Here is an 18,315-nt window from a genome sequence, read left to right as displayed (position 1 = left end):
GAGGATTTCAAGAAAAGGGTATTTTTCCAGTTAATGAAATGGTAAGCCTGCACTAAGGAAATGTTTTTTAAAAGATTTCTTTAAGGCTTTAACTGTTAATTTCATCTTGCTTTTTGTCTATTTATAGGGAAAAGATAATGATTGCTGAAGAAAGATCAATTAAAATGTCAGTTTATTTGTAAATTTTTAAATAAATATTTTAAATAAATTTTTAAATAAATAAATACACACACAGCCTGTGTGTGTATAATAAAAATCTGTTATGTTGCTTTTTCTTAAATCTAAAACTTTTAAGTATGGCCTTATATTTTTCTGATCCAGTTAAATTCTGTAGGACTGGAATCAGAATTAGTGCTGTAGCAAAGCAAAGCAGTATTTCCACATCTAAATTAACCCAGTCTTGACAATAGAAAATCAAGTTGGCTATTCTTTAACATTTGCTAATAGCTAATCCTGTGATTTTTTTTCTGTTATTGTATATCATTATTTGCTGAAAATCTTCCATTTTCCTTCAAATGTTCCACCCTAAAACCAATCTGTTTTTGTTCCATGATGCACATGTGATTAATAGACAGTGTTTTCTGTTTATAATAATGAAACAGAAAGCAGAGCTCTGTATTGTTATTGTTCCTTATTCTGGCTAATATACGAATATCACTTTTGAAAGGGTGTAACTATGGCCAGCTGGTTGGGATGGCTAAAGAGTCCCCCAAGCCTTCTTCACCTTAGATGGCAATTAGTGGTTTCCATTTCTTAAACTATCCTCTATTAGATGATCAGTTAATAAACATACTAGATCAATTGTTTAGAAATGTTTTATTTTCAGCTTAATTGTTCTGTTTGAGTCTGGATTCCAGTTTCTGAAAAATTTTTCAAAGATATTCAGGTCTATAGGTAGGGTACAGATTTTTCAAAGAACATCTTGTGATTAATAATTAAAATCTTAATGAATTTTTATATAACCATCATAATTAACATTTAGGATTCTTCAGATATTCTTACAGCCTTAGGATTAAATTTAAACAGAAAATATGTTATAGAGAATTTTAAGACTGTGATCTTAAAATTCATTCTTTCTTTCATTCAACAGGTAATTTTTTAGTGCCCTTGGTGTGCTCGGCACTGCTCTAGGCACTGGAAATACAGCAGCAAATAACACAGATACAAATTCCTTCCTTTAAAGATCTTTCATTAGAATGGGGGGAGTCAAACAAAAAACAAATAAATAAGTAAAATAAATAGCATGTCAGATGGTATTAAGTGCTCTGGAGAAAAGTAAGGCAAGAAAGGGGGACAGGGACTGCCAGGGAGGTGATACGCAGTTTTTCATGGCATGAGCAGAGAGGCCTCAACCAGGACCGTGATTGTTGAACCAAGAGAGTGATTGTTGAGCAAAGACAGTTTTGCATCTGTACCAGCTTAGTCCCTTACATTTGCAACTGCTTGGAAAACAATTTATAAAACTATGAATGGTATCAGAATCTAAAGTAAGGATCATATATATTATTTTCATGTGGTGTTGATCTCGGAGTACTTCTAATTCAACTCTTCTCCATTACAGTTAACACACAATTAAATGTAATTTAATGTAAATGTAACACATTTAACATACATTTTATTTTAGCACACAGATTTTATAAATACTACAGAAATTTCTTATAATGCTTATTTGGGATAGCACTTTAGATTGCTGGAGTTAAACCAAGTTTGGTTTTTTTCTATAAATAATTGTGCTCAAGGGAATGAAAATACATTGGATTTTAGTTTATAAAATGGTTCTTCAAGGTCCCCTGTGTTAGATGATTAACAGTTACTAGAAAATTATATTAAAAATAAGAGCTAGTAGTTTGTCCTAGGTTCCTGAAACTTTACATATTATAGATGACATTTTTCATGTTCCATCTAAGAGTAAAATTACTAGACTTTAAGATTTAGCTGCAGAATGGATGGACCTAAAGAGTATTATGCTACATGAAATAAGTCAGACAGAGAAAGGCAATTTTACCATATGGTTTCACCTATATGTGGAATATAAAAAACAAGCAAACATAACAAAACAGAAACAGACTCATAGATACAGAGAACAATCTGGTGGTTGGGAAAGAGGCATGGGGAGGTGGGAGGTGGGCAAAATAGGTGAAGGGAATTAAGAGGTACAGACTTGCAACTATAAAATAAATGTCATGGGAACGTAATGTACAGCATAGAAAATATAGTCAATAATATAATAACTTTGTATGGTGACAGATGATAACTAGACATATCATGGTGACCATTTCGGAATGTATATGAATACAGAATCACTATGATGCACACCTGAAACTAATATGATACTGTATGTCAATTATACTTCAATTAAAAAAAAAGATATAGCTGCAGAATACGTAAGGGCTTTTATAGTTGTGCTTTTTAAAATGTTAAAAATCTGTCAATATTTTAAGACAGTATTTGGCTAAAGAATTCAGTTTGTTAGATATAAAACAAAGTTGTACTTTCCACAGGAGGCAACAACCTGGCCCCTGGTGATACTTAGCAAGATTTGAGTCATCATTATTTGATTTAAACGTATGAGAACCTGAATTACATAATGTCAGTTTCTTCAGCTTTTATATTTGGGCTCCAAACTATTCATGCAAAAATAGTTGCCTCAGGGTGTGGAGAAAAGGGAACCCTCTTACACTGTTGGTGAGAATGTAAATTGATACAGCCACTATGGAGAACAGTATGGAGGTTCCTTAAAAAACTAAAAATAGAACTACCATACGACCCAGCAGTCCCACTACTAGGCATATACCCTGATAAAACCATAATTCAAAAAGAGACATGTACCACAATGTTCATTGCAGCACTATTTACAATAGCCAGGACATGGAACCAACCTAAGTGTCCATCGACAGATGAATGGGTAAAGAAGATGTGGCACATATATACAATGGAATATTACTGAGCCATAAAAAGAAATGAAAATGAGTTATTTTTAGTAAGGTGGATGGACCTAGAGTCTGTCATACAGAGTGAAGGAGGTCAGAAAGAGAAAAACAATACCATATGCTAACACATATATATGGAATCTAAAAAAAAAAATGGTTCTGATGAACCTAGGGGCAGGACAGGAATAAAGATGGAGACATAGAGAATGGACTTGAGGACACAGGGAGGGGGAAGGGTAAGCTGGGACGAAGTGAGAGAGTAGCATTGACATATATACACTACCAAATGTAAAATAGATAGCTAGTGGGAAGCAGCTGCATAGCACAGGGAGATCAGCTCGGTGCTTTGTGACCACCTAGAGGGGTGGGATAGGGAGGGTGGGAGGGAGACGCAAGAGGGAGGGGATATGGGGATATATGTATACGTATAGCTGATTCACTTTGTTATACAGCAGAAATTAACACAACACTGTAAAGCAATCATACTCCAATAAAGATGTTAAAAAAAAAATAGTTGCCTCAGAATTCAGAAGCATTTTTAAAGCCACGCTCAGCAAAATTCTCTGTTCGTAGCATTGGTATTAAAAAAACACTTTTCTCGTTTCACACAGGATTTTGCACAGACTCCAGGTCAGGCAGATACTCAGTCTTATCAGCCCAAAGGTACGTCTCTATTGAAATTAAGTGTCATGTGTTTGTTAGCTGGACATTTCTCACTCAACCCTCTGAAACTGTTAGAGAAATCAATTTATTACATCACCTAAAATATTTGAGATTCGGGTAACAAATATATTTCAGGGAATAAAGAAATTGATTTTGTCATCAAGCATGAGTACATCAGAATATACAGAGAAATCTATGGAAGTAAAAGAAAAGCACAAAACGTCTTTATGTAATTTATACTCACCTCATGCAAGGTATAATAAATGGCGAATAATTACTAAAGAGCTACTTTGCAATACAAGAGACAATCAGATCATTAATATTGGCCTACATTATCACATAAATGCTGAAATCACATACATTTGGTTCCATGTTCAGAATAAAATCGTCATTGATAGTAGCCCATACATCCCCCTAAATTCAAGTACTTGAATTTTTTATTGAAAATAGAAGTGTGAAATTGTTCTACATGACGAAAAAGCCATCAGATGAGCACAGCACAGTTCAGGGGCCAAAAGATTTACAAGGTTTTTTTCCCTATAGTATTCCTGCTGAGGTGAGTCCTGTGATCAGAGCTGAGATGTAGAATTTTAAAGTGCATTTTTACTTTTTGAAATATTCTGCTACCCACACTGTAATTGAGAAGTACAAGTTGCTCTTTGTCTGGCTCTCGTGACAGCATCTCTGATTAATGAGACCTTAATTCAGATTTTCCCCAATTCTTCCATTAGTTTGATAGTCTTTCAAGTGGCCAGAGTCTACTCCCAGCAAAACCCTATGGGGCACCCATTCAGTAGCCCTTACTTGGGAGAAGGGGAGGTCACCCTGGGGGGTGTGTGTGTGTCTGTCTGTCTCACACACACACATTATTTATAGTGGGCAAGTGTTGAAAAGTACATAAAAGATAATATAACTAAAACTGTAACAATATCATGAAAAAATGTCATGTTTCATTGGCTCAGGCACTCAGAGAAGTAAACAGAAAGCTATGCCCCTTTTTAGAAATTCAAGTCAACATCATAGTTGGTACCATTTGTCTAAGCCTGCATTAGTGTGCAAGTTCACTTCTGCCCTGACTCAGTGACAGCATTTTTTTTTTAAGCTGTTGGAGGCTAGAGAGAAATCAGCATAATTTGTTACTATACCTTACAAAACAATGTTTTAAATTTTGAATTTATGAAAATGCCTAGAAAAATCTAATGTATTTATTTTTAATTGTACAGCAATTTTTTTTGCGAGTAAGAAGTATAGACATTCTTTTATCTTCCTCTTTCTCCTGACATAAGGATGAGTCACAATTTGCTGCCTATCTGGCAGGCGAAGTCCCAGGGGCTGACTCTGTCTGCTTGGTTTCAACCTTCTTTCCTTTTCCAAGGGACCATCTTCTCTGACTTTCATGCTTTCCCCAATGTGGATTTACTATGGGTTAATCCACAAAACAACAAATAGGGAACTGTTCTCTGCTTTGCTTAGAAAAAGTCATCACTCTACTGGTGACAGCTCATAATATGCTTACTTGATTTTAAAAAATGTTGATGCCACACTAAGTTGCCAGTTTGCACCTTGGACATCTGTTCCCCTTTTGCTTAGATTAAATCCCCCAAAAATGTTTCACGATGTTTCAAGATGTTGAGTTCATTGCCCAGGTGAACCTCTAAGTTCTAAGTGTAAAGCAGCTCCTGGCAGCACCACATTCTTATTGCTGAGGAAGAATTCTGTTTTTCAAATACTCGCTGCTAGATGACTGACCGGCCATGAGATCGTTTGTTTCAATAGCCAGTAAAGCTCCTGATAGTTCCCTCTGCTTTGTTAGGTGACTGAATGCCAGATCTGAGCATTTTTAAAGTTATGTTTAAACTAAAATCATGTTTTAGATTAAATAGACTATTTTAGAAAATAAATGTAAAGTTTACATACAGATTTAGCCTTTCAAGGCTAACTTAAGGATGGAATACATGACTGTCACTTTATTTTGTTTACCATACTTATTTACTTATTTTCTTACTCCAGAGTCCAAAACCAATGTTTTTCATAATGTTTTACATAGGGGTTAATGTCTGAATAGGTTAGAAGCATGAAATAGATTGTGATTAAAATATATATTATATATTTTATACTATAGATAGATATAGATGAGTTACCTTTACTTAAATTTGCATCATGATTTATTTGAAGAGTATGTCTCCATTTTGTACTCAGATATGAAAATAATTTTCATTTCTTAAATTTTGAAGAATTTAACTCTTTTTAATTTTACTCTTCTTTTTTTTCCTCTCTCAGGAAAATGTCTTGGTTCCCAAGACTATCTTGAGCTGGCTAACAGATTTCCTCAGCAGGCCTGGGAAGAAGCTCGACAGTTTTTCTTAAAAAAAGAGAAAAAATAAATGTTTTGGTTGGTTGTATATTTGAGTACCCTCATTAATATTTTAAATTGATCAAACATTCTAACTGTTCCTTAAGAAGTTCATTTTCACATGTTTATACTCTGTAGATATGGTATATACTTTGCACTATTTATAAAGACTGTAGATACTTTAATGTTCTTTCTAATTCTGCAAGTTGAGTTTATTTCATTTATGCACAATATCTTGGAGTTTGGTAACTTACATCCTATGATAATATATTCTTTGCATTTGTAATGTGGGTAAAATTAGACATAAAATTAGCAAGTCTGTTTTGTTCTTGTAATAAAATAACTTATTCTGTTTGCAATGATGACTTTTCTTGTTAAAGCAATACAAATTTGAAAGAAAAACGTTAATTCCAACTCCGGAAGTATCTTAATTAAAGACTTACTAAAAGTTAACCTGCTCTAAATTTCCCTTTTATAGGTTTGAGTAAAAGATGTTTACATAACAGTTTTACATTCTAATTACATAATATGTTTTGGGGGCTATTTGAAATGAATTTAAAGCATTATATTCGTTGGTCTGCTTAAACGTTCCTAGCGGCCAATACTGAGAGTCTCCTATAGAAATAGCATCGCTGAACTGAAATTCTCCAGAATAAAAATTAGGGATCCAAAAAGATCAACCATAGTGAATCACCCTAAAGTATTTTCTCAAATAACTGCAATGAAAACCGAAGTAAAAATAAAACAGACGGTCACAAGGGCTCTGAATTTAAGTTTTCAACTCCTGTGCACGGCTCACAGCTGAACGGGAGGAGTGTCTGCCAGGAGATGTTGACCTTTTCATATCTTGTTCTCATCGTTTCTCCACCTTAAGCCAACGGTCAGTGCTAAGCCGGTCACTGAGTGACATTGGTAATAATTTCTGTCAGATAAGGATCAAACATTACCAAGAAAAAAGATCTGGTCGGGGGAAAAAAATGGTTTTAATACGTATCAGATTCAAGACTGGGGGCGGAGGGGACTGGAAAATACAGAAGTTTCATCGGATTGTTGAAAGCAAACTTAGCTACCTAATGTTCAGGACACTTTTTTTGGAGCCTCACAAGGCTGCCGAGTTTTGTATATGCTGTTTTTACTCCTTTGCAAATAGAAAATAAAGAGATCCAATTTCAAACGGAAAAAAAAGAGAAAAAGCGAACGCATCCCAGTGCGCTCTGTACTTCCGCCGCCCGGGACCCGGCGTCTTCCGCGCGCTCGGGCTGCGGGGCCGAAGCCCGGCTGGGCTCGGGGCGGGGACGGCGGCTCCGAGGCCAGTGGGACTGACTCTCGGGAAGTCCCTGCCGCCTCGGCGGAGGCCGCTCCCAGGGCTCGGCGGCGACTCGGCCCGGGGCGCCGGACCCAGGACCCCGGACCCTCGCCAAGGCGCGCTCAGAAATACCTCGAGCCGCCGGCGGGCTGAGCGCCGCGCCCCCGGGAGGCCGAGGGGCTGGGCCCTGGCGCCCGCGCCCTCCACCAGGACGGCGGCCCGGGCTTCTCCGCTGCCCGAGGGCCCGGGAGCCAGGTGTCGGCGGCCGGCTCCATGCGCGACCCGCCGTCGCCCGGGGCGCCCCAACCAAGGGAGGAGTTCCCAAATCCCGCTTGCCCCGCGGGTCTTGGGGCGTGGACGCAGAATCCTTGTAGCTGAAAGGAATAATCAAATCTTTATCAGATTTCCTGCAAGACGCTTCACAATAGAATATACTTCTTATCTGGTCGGAAATTTGCCAAAAAGCCATAAATAATTGAGACAGCTGTGATTAACCTTCCAGAAACCATACCAGAATTCGCAATTAAACATTTAATTGAATGGTCTCATTTGGCCCCCTCGTCCGGGAGGGGAGAGGGTTTGTTTGAGACAAACCCCGGCTCCACCCGGCTGGGGAGCCTGCGAGGATCGGGCCTGGCGGCTCCTGTGACTCCCGACCCGCGCGGTTTCTGTAGGTCTCAAGTTCCCTCCTTTATTGTGCGCTCCGCAGGGCCAGAGTGATTTAAGCTCTAACTCCCCTGGGTTTTACTACTTCTAAACTCTCCCGGGGTGGGGAGAGCACCGCGCGCAGGTGAGCGCAGGCACATCTTGTTCCAATTTGCGGAGACAAGTGCCACCAACTGGCTTTCTCCTGGGGCGGGGGCCACGTCCCGGGTCTCCCGAGGCTCAGGGACCACAGGTGGACCCGCTGGGCCGAAGAGAAAAGCCTCTGCTGGGTCCAGCCTGTAAACCTGACGATGCGACAGGGCCCAGTCGGAGCAAAAGTAACAATTTCGCCCGGGCTTTAGAGCCCAGAATTTGAGCCAAACAGGTAAAAGCCGCCCGAGGTCCGGCGGCAGCGACATTTGAAGGCCCAACGCCGCTGCCCAACCGAATTTCCCGCTCTAGGCGGCAGCTCGCTTTCCCGGAGCTCTACAGGGCTCGTCACACCGGACGCCCAGCAGGATGCCGCTTTCTGCCGAGTTCCGGAGCCTCTCCCTCCCTACAGGCAATTGGAGGCGCTGTGACCCCCGAACCCTGAATCTAGGTCCGGACCTCGCCTCTTCTACCATCTTTCCTTCCTTCCCCAGGAAGAAAAGCACGTGGGCCATTTTTTCCAGAGCTCCTTGCCAAGCTTTCTTAATTCTTGGGTCTCAATAATCTGGGAAGGGATTACTCCTCACCATCCCTCTTCTTCCACTTCCCTCTCCCTGCTCCCACGCCCCGAACGAACACTGGGGTCTCCTGCCTTCCACACTGAAACCACCGCCTTGAATATCCTGTTTCCCACTGAGGAATCGCTCAGCCTTCCTGAACTCCTGCCCCTCCGCTCACCCCCTGACCCACTCTCTCACGAGCCCTTGACCTTATGGACCAGGCGGTGCCCCGATCCAAAAGATGGCCTCACCTAGCACTCCAGCCTTTCTGGCATGATTTCTGCCGGGCGCCAAACTTGCTTTATAAATTGAACCACTCCCCCTACACCACTCCACATCTGGATCCCAATGGAGTATTTCTCTGTGCCCTTTTTCCGCTCCCATTACTGCTCTCAGCCTAGCTCCATTTATCTGCATCTTCCATGCACAGTCTCCATCAACAAGGTGCTAGTCTGTAATTGGTCACACAATCCTCGTTATTGCACTGAATCCCAGTATCTTGAAGAAAGTTTACCTTTACATCAATCAGACCCATATTTAAAAGCCTCTAATCTTCCCTACATCAGCTTAATAAACTCTCTGAATTTCCTGCTTTTATCACAGTCCATTGGGAACTCCTCTGCAAATCGTTTATTATTCATTCATTGTTTCCCCTCTCCAGCATGCTGCTAGTCAACTAATTCTCTTGCTCTCTTTGGTGAATACTTGTATGGGAAAAGACAGCTAACTAAATGTGTGGCAATTTATGTCCTCCCCCAGACAGCAGCGGCAGAATCTCACATTTTTTAGAGAACAATCAGACAACGTCTCATTTAAACCCAGTATTTGCAGCTCTGACAAAACTAAGCTTTAAGCTATTTCATATTCAAAACTGAAAGGCTGATTTCTGTTCCACAACCCATTAAAAATTAAAGTTCGTTGGGAATACTGCCACAGGGACTCTGAATTTCCCAGAATTGTGCAGCCTTTCAATATGTATTAAATTTTGTGGTGTAATAGCCATAAACTTTTCCATCTCTGGGAATCCCTTTCTGCCTCAATTACATAGAGCTATCCAAATTATTAGATAAATCCACTGAGAAAATCTTATTCTAAGGTGACTCTAGTTAAATAACTTACTCCCATTTCCCCTCTATGGCCTCTTTGATTGAACTGACTTTTTTAACTACACAGCTGGGTATCTCACTTTAAAAGCTCAGTAAGCATAAAATACAACACTTGTAATTGTTACAGGTAGTTTAATTTACAAGGAAATCCCTACTGTATTACAGAAGATGTTTAAAGATGACCTAGGAACCAGTAAAACTGATATTTATTAATGTAACTAACCAACCATAGATCTGACACCTCACCAGGGACCACTGTAATAAGGCTTCAGAGTCAAACCCTTTCCTTGGAAACCCACAAGGAAAACGATGCGCCCCTTTGGGTGGCTAGCAACAAACTACAGGAGAGCTTGTGATGTCTTACACAGCAATACACATAGATACAGGTATCCTAATACACAGTAACCACCATGATCTGGATACTTTCCCAATATTCAAAAACAGACACACTCATATAAATATCAAAAAGAGGAATTAGATTTTTGATCTATGGATGGCAAGGGAAGAGGTGACTGTAATTAGATAGGCAGATGTTTCCATTTGTAGCATTAAAATACTGCAGTGTGTTCAAAGCAAAAATTCAGAGCTAATTAACAACAACCATTAACGACATTTTTTAAATTCAAGAACCTGTTATCTCCTTTTTAAAAATGACAAAACCCAATATTCTGGATAAATCAAAAGTTTTCGAAAGTACGATTTTTTGGAAGTTTAGCCCCCTAATCCAATGGCCAGCCAGAAGGTAAAGGGAAATATCTATAGTTCTGTTTGGGAGGGAATGATCTAAGTTAAGGGAATGAACCCTCAAAGAATCTAACCCTGATTATTAAAACACTTTCTGGGCACTTGAGAGTAAAGCTGGTCCTCATTAACCCTACATATCTCTTCCCTTATCTCTAAGTCTGCAGCACCATTTCCTAAATTCTTTAGAAGGGGAAGATTCTCTTTAATTTTTGTGCTAGCATCACCTTGACTTTCAGGAAGTAAAATATAAATGTGGCCCGATCTTCCCACCTCCTCAATTGCCAGCCAGTCTTCCAGCCTCCCATCTCTAATGGGGGGGGGAAGGGGAGAAACCCGCTGATGGAATTCTGCCATCAGTTCAGCTGAAACACCTACAGCAGCCTCTGGCCATCCAATCAGCCCATGGCTTTTCAACAGAAAGCATCGATTCCTCTATCCAGCGACCACAGATGCCACCTCAGACACATTTTTCCTTACCAGGAGCTACCTGAGCTAAGATTGCAACTATCCCCTACTCAGTAAGGGCAATGGCCTCTTTCAAAACAATTCCTGGACAAAGAAGGAGCTACTTGAGGGTCTTTTAACTTGGAGGGACAAGGAAACCCAATGCCAGAGATTGTGCAAGAGTAGTGGAATCACTGGCAGGCTGGCAGTTTTCTGAGTCCACCAAAAGAGGACTGGTCTGGGAAAAGAATTACCCCAGGCTGCCAAAGGGTTAAATATTTGTGAAGGGTAAAACCTGAGCCTCCCGGTTTTTTGTGCTTGCCCGGGGGCCTGCTGGAGATTCAGTATCTCTTGGTTATTTCCTGCGATCACTAAAGCCAGTTTTCAAGAAAACAAGTCACAGGGGTTTGAAATGTCACACCAAGTGACCTGGGCACGGCATATCCAGGGGCCATTCCCAGCTCCCTCCCACCCGGGCCATCCCCCGCCCCCTGCTTTTCGGGTCTGGAAAGAAAATAAACCAAGGACACGCCAGACTGGTTCTGGGTGGACTTATTTTCCCTGGCAGCCTCGATCCTAGCGGGGGCTTGTTGTGGCTCCTTCAGTGTATCGCTTGCAGGTGATGCCAAATGCAGATAAGGAGCCGCCGCGCGGCCTTCTCCTCTGTCTAGACGGGGGAATTAATAAATGCAGCGGGATTGATCACGTCGCGCATCCACTCTGGGGACAGCGCCGAGGACGAGCCGTCAAGGCCCCCCTGTTCGCCCCGGGGCGCGCGGGCTGGCCTCGCTGCTCGGCGGCAGGGCCCGGGTGGCAGGCGGGCGAGGCGCCCGGCGCTGGGGGTTCGGGCTTCCAGACCGGCGGGAAAAGAAACGCAGGGGGGGCCCGAGTGCACCCGGCCGAAAATGGAGCGAGGGTCGAGGGGGCCTTGAGGGACGCCAGGCTGGGTCCGGCTGCAGGAGCTGAGGCCAGGTTGAGACGGAAACGCTGGCCCTAGCCAGCCAAACGGCCGCCATCGGAACATCGCAGGTTTCCCCGCCCAAACGGGGTCACCCCACCGCCCCGCAGGCTTCTGCCGCGAACGGGAAGCCAACAGGGAGCCCGCAGGATTCCGGGAGGTCCTGGGCGCTCAAACGCTTCGCTGGGCCTCGCTGGGCCGCACGGGGCGCACGGAGCACAGGGACCCAGCCCCGCCCCCCGCGCGGCGCCCAATCCCCGCCGGGCCCGCCCCTGTTGGCGCGGGAGCACGCGGGCCAGTGGCGCGAGAGGCGCGGGCACCAGCGGTGGGCCCTGCGCTGAGCCTCATTTTCGTTGAAACAAGCCCCAACCCCAACCTGCCTTCGTCCAGCCCTCCCGCTGCACCAACAGCACACAGGAGCAGCATCGATCGGGTTATTATCTTTTTTTATTAAGATCAAAATATTCGTCCCACTATGAACTGGCTGTCCTCACAATAAATAACAATAACTTACGTTTTGTTCGGCAAAGGCTCACACACTCTGTCCTCCGTCGACCGATAATTTAAAACATTTTCAAGGAAAGTCTCGTTTCTACTTTTTTCCGGCAATCATGCGCTTTGGGGGATTGAGTGCCTGTTCCTTTGGATTGCCCCGTCCTCTTCCCCGCTAGAGGCGGGGCGAGGCCACCTGGGAGCGCGGGGCCGGGTGGCGGCAGGTGCCCGCATCCGCGTGGGCGAGCTCAGGGCTGGGCCGGCGCGGGACCTGACCTGCGCGTTCTCCACGCACAAGTGGGTACGTGGGCCGGGGGGCGCGGAAATAGAGCGGCGGCGGCCACGCCGAGCGAGGGAGAAGAGATGGCAGAGCTAACGTTAGTAAACCCAAATTCTGGTTTTGTAAAAAGAAAAGTCCTCGGAGCAGGGCTTTCCAGTCTGGTGAAAGCAGGTTGCGTCCCGGCGCTTTTGGCTATCCCGACCGCTTCTCTCAGTCCTCTCTCTTTAAATAGCAATAATAATAATTACAAAGGCGAGAGAGTTTTCGGAGCTGGAATGGCCTGAGCATGGGTAAGTCTCATGCAGGGAGCATGCGAGGTCCGCGGGCTGGCGGGGAAGGGTCCCCCTCACGTTTCCACGGGACTCGGCACCATGCTGTTGGGGGTGTCCGGGAGCTGCGAGGACAGGGAGGTCACGTCGCTGCCGGAGGAGTTGCCTAGGGAGCCAGACTCAGAGAAGGAGACCTGGGGCAGCGGAGACACCGGGAAGGAGCGGGTGAAGAAGCGCCCGAGCTGGTTTTCCCGGGCCACCTACTCCCAAAGGTGTCCCTTGGGGACAAGCCACCGGCTGGGAGCAGGCCCTTGGATAAGTCGGCCAGGTCCCCAAGCGCACGCAGGGGTTTAGGGCGGGGCTGCGGGTTGGGTAATCCCTCGACCTCCCCTGCGAGCGCTTTAATCCAGGGAGACCTGGTTTAGAGCGAATTAATGAGCCAGTGCGGTTGCAGCTACCCACCTCCCCCCAACCACCCCCCCAGCCCCTCATCCCCTGAGAACCCCCCACCCCTTACCACCTTGGCTAAGTGGCTAAATCCACCCCACCTCCCCCGGAGTCCTGAGTTCCGGGCGGGTAGAGCAGGGCCTCACCAGCTGCTGGAAGGCGGGTTGGTCCAGGTCACTCTGGAGGGCGAACTCGCTGAGCGCTTTCCATGGCGGCTGGTACGTCTGCACCTCGACTGCACTGCCCTGCACGGCGCTCTCGTGGCGGATGGGGCTGCCCGCCACCAGGGGCGTCCCGGTCAGTCCCTGCAGGCTCTGCGGGACAAGCAGAAGAGAGGGTGGAAGACGCTCGAATTAGGTCTTGCATTTCCCGCCATCTTTGAGACTGGGGCCCCAGGCACTGGCACGTGATTTGGAGCCTGAAACGGTTTAGGGGAGGCATACGCTTGTCCGCAGCCGAGTGAGCCCGCCTTCTCCAGTGCAAATTCCTCGGGCCCAAAAACAGCCACCATAGGCCAGCCTCAGTGCTGGAAGCCAACATGGCAAGGGAACGAACGCGAGGCCTGCGTTCCCATCCCTCTCCAGGTTTGCAGAGGAAAAGTGTTCAAACCGAGTCATGCTGAGAGAAGGACACAACCCGCCCCGACTTGCTGGCTCTGGCAAACATGCCACCTTGAGCTCCGAACTACGCCCCAGACCCCAATTCTGGTCTGCCGCTGGAACTGAGGAAGACCTGACCTCGAATACAATAATTAAGAAGCCTTCAACCCCAAGGTAAGCCTTGCTCTGAAAGCACCAACACACGCTGTTGGAGAGTCCAGTTCCCCCTGGATCTCCCGAGAGCCGGCCCAGAAATGGGCACGCAGATGCCGCCGCGCGAACCCGAGGCTCCACCCGATCCGATCCTCCAGCTCCCAGTCTCTCACCGTCTTGTCATTGTGCTGCTGCTGCTGCAGCTGCTTCATGAGGATGGATTTCTTCTTGTCCTTGCACCGCTTGTTCTGGAACCAGACGCGGATGACCCGCGGGCTCAGGCCGGTCATCTCCACCAGCTGCTCCTTCATGAGCGCGTCGGGCCGCGGGTTGGCGGCGTAGCACGTCCGCAGAGTGTGCAGCTGCTTCTCGTTGAGCACGGTCCGCACGCGGGTTGTCTTCTCGGTCTGTTTGTGCACGTGCGGGCGCAGCGAGGGCTGCCGGCCCGATCCCGGGTCTGCAAGGGAGCGAGAGATGAGAGAGCGGCCGCCACTCACTCTCCCTGCGCCCCGCCCCGCGGCGGCCGAGTCCTCCGGGGCCCGATTTCGTTTCTCTTTTATTCCGTTTATTTCGTTTTATTGTTCGTCTTGTCTCCCTTTCCGTCTGTTCGCCCTACCCGGAAAAAAGTGTGCATTTTCGTCCGTTCCCTAGTTCCTCCACAGGGCTCCCCGCAGAGATCTCGCCAGCGCGCAAGCGGGGCGTGGGAGTTCCGAGCTAGGCCTGTGCGGGACGGGAGTGGCCGACCCCTGCTGTGCTTCCTCCACTTACCAGACCCTAGGAATGCCCGCGTGGGTTCCGCGGGACGAGGGAAGCCCTCCGGAAGAAGTCGGAGTTTCAGAGGAAGAGGAAGAAGGCGCGCCCGGGACTCTGGAGGGGGAAAGGGGAAGGCGACCCACGCGGACCCCAAGCGCCGCGCTGCCTCGGAATTGGGGGGCTTGTCTCCCGCTCCCGGGTGGCCCCCAAGAGCCCTTCTCCCTGATTCAGAGGCCTCTCGGACAGGGCCAGGCCGTGTGTCGCGAAGACCTGCCACAGGGCGCGAGTGGGCCTCCAGGGCCTGGAACAGTTCCTTTCTGCCAGCCCCCGGGCCTCGGCCCGCCGGGTCTCCTCCCTCAAGGCTCCAGGTTCCCTGGCCCAGCGGCTGCCCTCCCGGCCCGCGCGCAGCCGCTGGCACTTTCCTCACTCGGCCTTGGGTTCTCTCAACCCCAAGTTAAGTAGAATCGGGTATTTAGGGCCGGATTCCCGCGGCCCGCAACCCGCAGCAAACAAAAGGGAGCCCCTCCGACACCCGAGACCAGGGTGCACTCAACACTGGCTTCATCCTGTTTCGCACTCCCATCTGAACCAGGTTTGGATACAAGTCTCACTGTTTCAACTTATATCCCCTTCCGGGCATATCTAGATCTGGATAAATATTTACAAATAGCCCATCTAGCCCAATTTTCTCATTCTATACGGGAATAAAGGGAGGACCAGAGGAAGTGGGAGCACGTCAAGCACACAGCACCCAGAGGCTCAGCCTAGTCTAGAGATTGGTGCTTCAGGTCCGTGGCTACTTGCTGGTAACTGCTCAGCCAGAGTCACTGTTCCTAACCGGTCACCACACACTTAGAACCCAACTCTGGGCATCTCCTGATTAGGACCCAGAGCATCCCCTGAGGTGTATGATCCCTGAGTCCACTGTACGTCCACTCCTTCCCCACCGAGAAACGTTCGGCTAAGTTGTTCATCAAACTGGGCCTCAAAAGACAAATGCAGACACTAGCTCTTTGTTGAGTGGTTAGCCTTCAGAGCTGTCTTTACGGGTGGGCTTCTGGCTGGCTGAACCCACCTCTAGGCTGGGAACTGTATTCCTTACACACATACCCCCAGGCAAACCTATCTTTTCTCTCTGACAACACACATACTGCTTGAAATTCCGAGTACAAGTTCCATAGACAAAGTCACCACTTCAGATTCCCCGTGGTCATTCACCTTCCTGCTCCTACTACTGTGTTCCACATATTCCTGTTCCTGATCACGGAGAACACAATTCCCCACTATTCTGCACACTCATACACACAATCCCGGCTCACGTTTACCCACAAGCAATTTTTCCCCGTCACACGAACACACACTCAGCCGCGTTCCTAACACAGGGTTCTGCACTCACCCAGAAAACCCCACACTGCAGGCAAACGGAAATACACCCAAGTGACAACTTTTCGTCCGATCACAACCACCCCCGCTACTAACACACACCCATGAACTCACTCCCGAGCCGGCGGCACAGTACCGGGCGCAAGCGGCTTACCTGGCAGATGTAGGCCGCGGGCGCCGGGGAGCGGGCCGGGGCTGCGCGGGCTGCCGGCCGCGGCGCGCTCGAGCAGGAGGCCGTGGTCGGCGCGGCAGAGCAGCTCGTGCTCCCGCAGCGAGAACTCGTCGCCGGGCAGCAGCTGGCGGCTGCACACGGAACAGCGGAAACACTCGATGTGGTACACGCTGTCCCGCGCCCGCATCACCAGATCGCTGCTGCTGAAGCCCACCTGGCACTTGGCGCACTTGATGCCGAAGAGCCTGCGGGCGCAAGGCACGGGCGGCGTCAGCACGGGGCCTGCGGCCGGCCTCGCCTGCCGGGCTGCTACTCACCCCGGGCACGCGCGCCCAGGACGCTTTGTGGCCCAGAGGGAGGCTTCGGGGACCAGCCCTCGGGGGGTTCCCAGGCCCGGAGGTGCGCGGCGGCACGCGTTCGGGGTGGGGGCCGCGTTCTCCCCGCGCCGGGGCGCGCGGGCGGCCCGCCATCCTCGAGCCCCGGCCCCAGCGGGCGGTGGCGCAGCCCGGGCTCTCGCGGGCCTCACCTGACGTAGTCCCGCTTGCAGTAGGTCTTCCCGTCTCTCACGAAGCACGTGCACGTCTCGTCCAGGTACTGGCTGCACTCGGCGCACTTGAGGCAGGCGGCGTGCCACTCGAGGTCGGGCGACACCCGCAGGATAAACTGGTCGTGGATTTGACTCCCGCAGCCCACGCACATGGCCGTCCCGGGCTTCTCTGCCGGGGAAGGGCGCGGGTCCCGCGTCAGGCCTGGCTGCCCGGACCCCGGCCGAGGCCGCTCCAGCCCCAACCCAACCCGCTGGCGCTCTCGCTCTCTTTCAAGAATTGCGACCGCAAGAAAAAGGAAATAGGCTTTCCAAAGGTCCAGACAATTGGAAACGAAAAAACAAAATCTTCTGAATTTGCGAAGGCTTTCTGTCTCCCCCCACCCCCCTCCCCGATTTTTTTCTCTATCACATTCACTTGGACACAGGCGTTTTATCGATATATCTTGTAACTAAAATCTAACAAGTCAGTGAGAAGAAAGAGTCAATAGACATTTAAACCCTGCGGACGCCACACTATCAATACTGGACGGTGATGTTCCGGCATTGCCGTCCGCACACTCCCTCTCACAGCGACTCCCTCCTATCCCAACACAGACACATCAGCTTTCGGCGGAGTCTCCGTTCATCCTCTTTGACATTTCTTAGTTTAAATATCCCAGATCAAGCTAGAGAAATCTTCCTTATTTGAAAGGCCGAAAGACAAGCAAGCAAGCAAACAAACAAAAAAACCCCACATCCCTAAATCAAACCTATTGCCTTAGCGCAAAACAGAAGCAGATTTCACAGCCTGAGGTCAGCCTAGCAGGCTTGAGAAAGAGTGTTTAATTATAAACTAAAACAACAGGATTCCAACGGATAAGCGGTCCTGCAGGAAAATGCATTCGTTTTCTTTTTTTCTCTCCCAGTGTCCTGTCAAATGTAAGCCACTTGTAGAATCCACTAAACATTCTTCTGCATTAGAAATATTGCATATTAAGCACACACACATACAACGCACACACACACTGGAAGACTTACTCTTGGAATGATCCCCCATAGTACCCAGAAAAGGATAATGAAAAATAATATCCACCATGCAGAAAAAAGATGTGCGCAAAGCGTGCGGCCAGGGGCAGAAGGACGAAGGTCGCGCGCCCAGCCTCGGCTCTTTTGCTAACTAACTCCTCCTGCCCCGCGGAGTTGAAGGAGCGATTCCGCACCGGCCCTCACGCAGCATGACGTCAGCACGCATTCGCCCGTGGCCGGAGCTGGGGGCGGGACCTGTGGCGTCACGAAGCTTCCCCAGACCCGCTGGGGATGCAGGGGAGGTGTTGGGGACCTGGGGGCTGATGGGCGGGGTAGGTTGGGTGGAAGGCGGGGGT

The 18,315-nt window shown here is 47.9% G+C and overlaps 2 protein-coding genes across 6 annotated transcripts in view; one reads left to right on the top strand and one right to left on the bottom strand.

Annotated features, from left to right (window-relative positions):
- The window catches only part of SCAPER (S-phase cyclin A associated protein in the ER), a 473,441-nt gene extending 467,272 nt beyond the window's left edge, over positions 1-6,169 (top strand). For all 5 annotated transcript variants that reach the window (XM_061181876.1, XM_061181877.1, XM_061181878.1 and 2 more), the window contains 2 exons: positions 3,542-3,593; positions 5,874-6,169. In XM_061181876.1, the coding sequence (XP_061037859.1) occupies positions 3,542-3,593; positions 5,874-5,977 (156 nt within the window). In that variant the 3' untranslated portion in view covers positions 5,978-6,169. The remainder of the gene's footprint in view (positions 1-3,541; positions 3,594-5,873) is intronic.
- Positions 6,170-12,977: 6,808 nt separating this feature from the next.
- ISL2 (ISL LIM homeobox 2) lies at positions 12,978-18,029 on the bottom strand. Its single transcript, XM_061181874.1, has 6 exons — positions 17,972-18,029; positions 16,934-17,123; positions 16,390-16,652; positions 14,273-14,556; positions 13,494-13,661; positions 12,978-13,094 (listed from the first exon to the last, which is right to left on the bottom strand). Exons 1-6 carry the CDS (start codon positions 18,027-18,029, stop codon positions 12,978-12,980), a joined length of 1,080 nt encoding a protein of 359 aa, XP_061037857.1.
- Between the last annotated feature and the right edge of the window lie 286 nt (positions 18,030-18,315).

This window comes from Eubalaena glacialis, chromosome 2, assembly GCF_028564815.1.
Source record: "Eubalaena glacialis isolate mEubGla1 chromosome 2, mEubGla1.1.hap2.+ XY, whole genome shotgun sequence".
NCBI classification, from domain to species: Eukaryota; Metazoa; Chordata; class Mammalia; order Artiodactyla; family Balaenidae; genus Eubalaena; species Eubalaena glacialis.
The sequence above is the reverse complement of the archived record's forward strand: the minus strand, read 5'-3'. Positions and strand labels throughout refer to the sequence as shown.

Coding starts and splice junctions, on each gene's coding strand:
- ISL2 (XM_061181874.1), bottom strand. CDS start 18,029: ATGGTGGATATTATTTTTCATTATCCTTTTCTGGGTACTATGGGGGAT. Junction 13,662..14,272: donor AGCAGCACAATGACAAGACG/GTGAGAGACTGG, acceptor CTTGTCCCGCAG/AGCCTGCAGGGACTGACCGG. Junction 13,095..13,493: donor AACCCGCCTTCCAGCAGCTG/GTGAGGCCCTGC, acceptor CCGCTGCCCCAG/GTCTCCTTCTCTGAGTCTGG.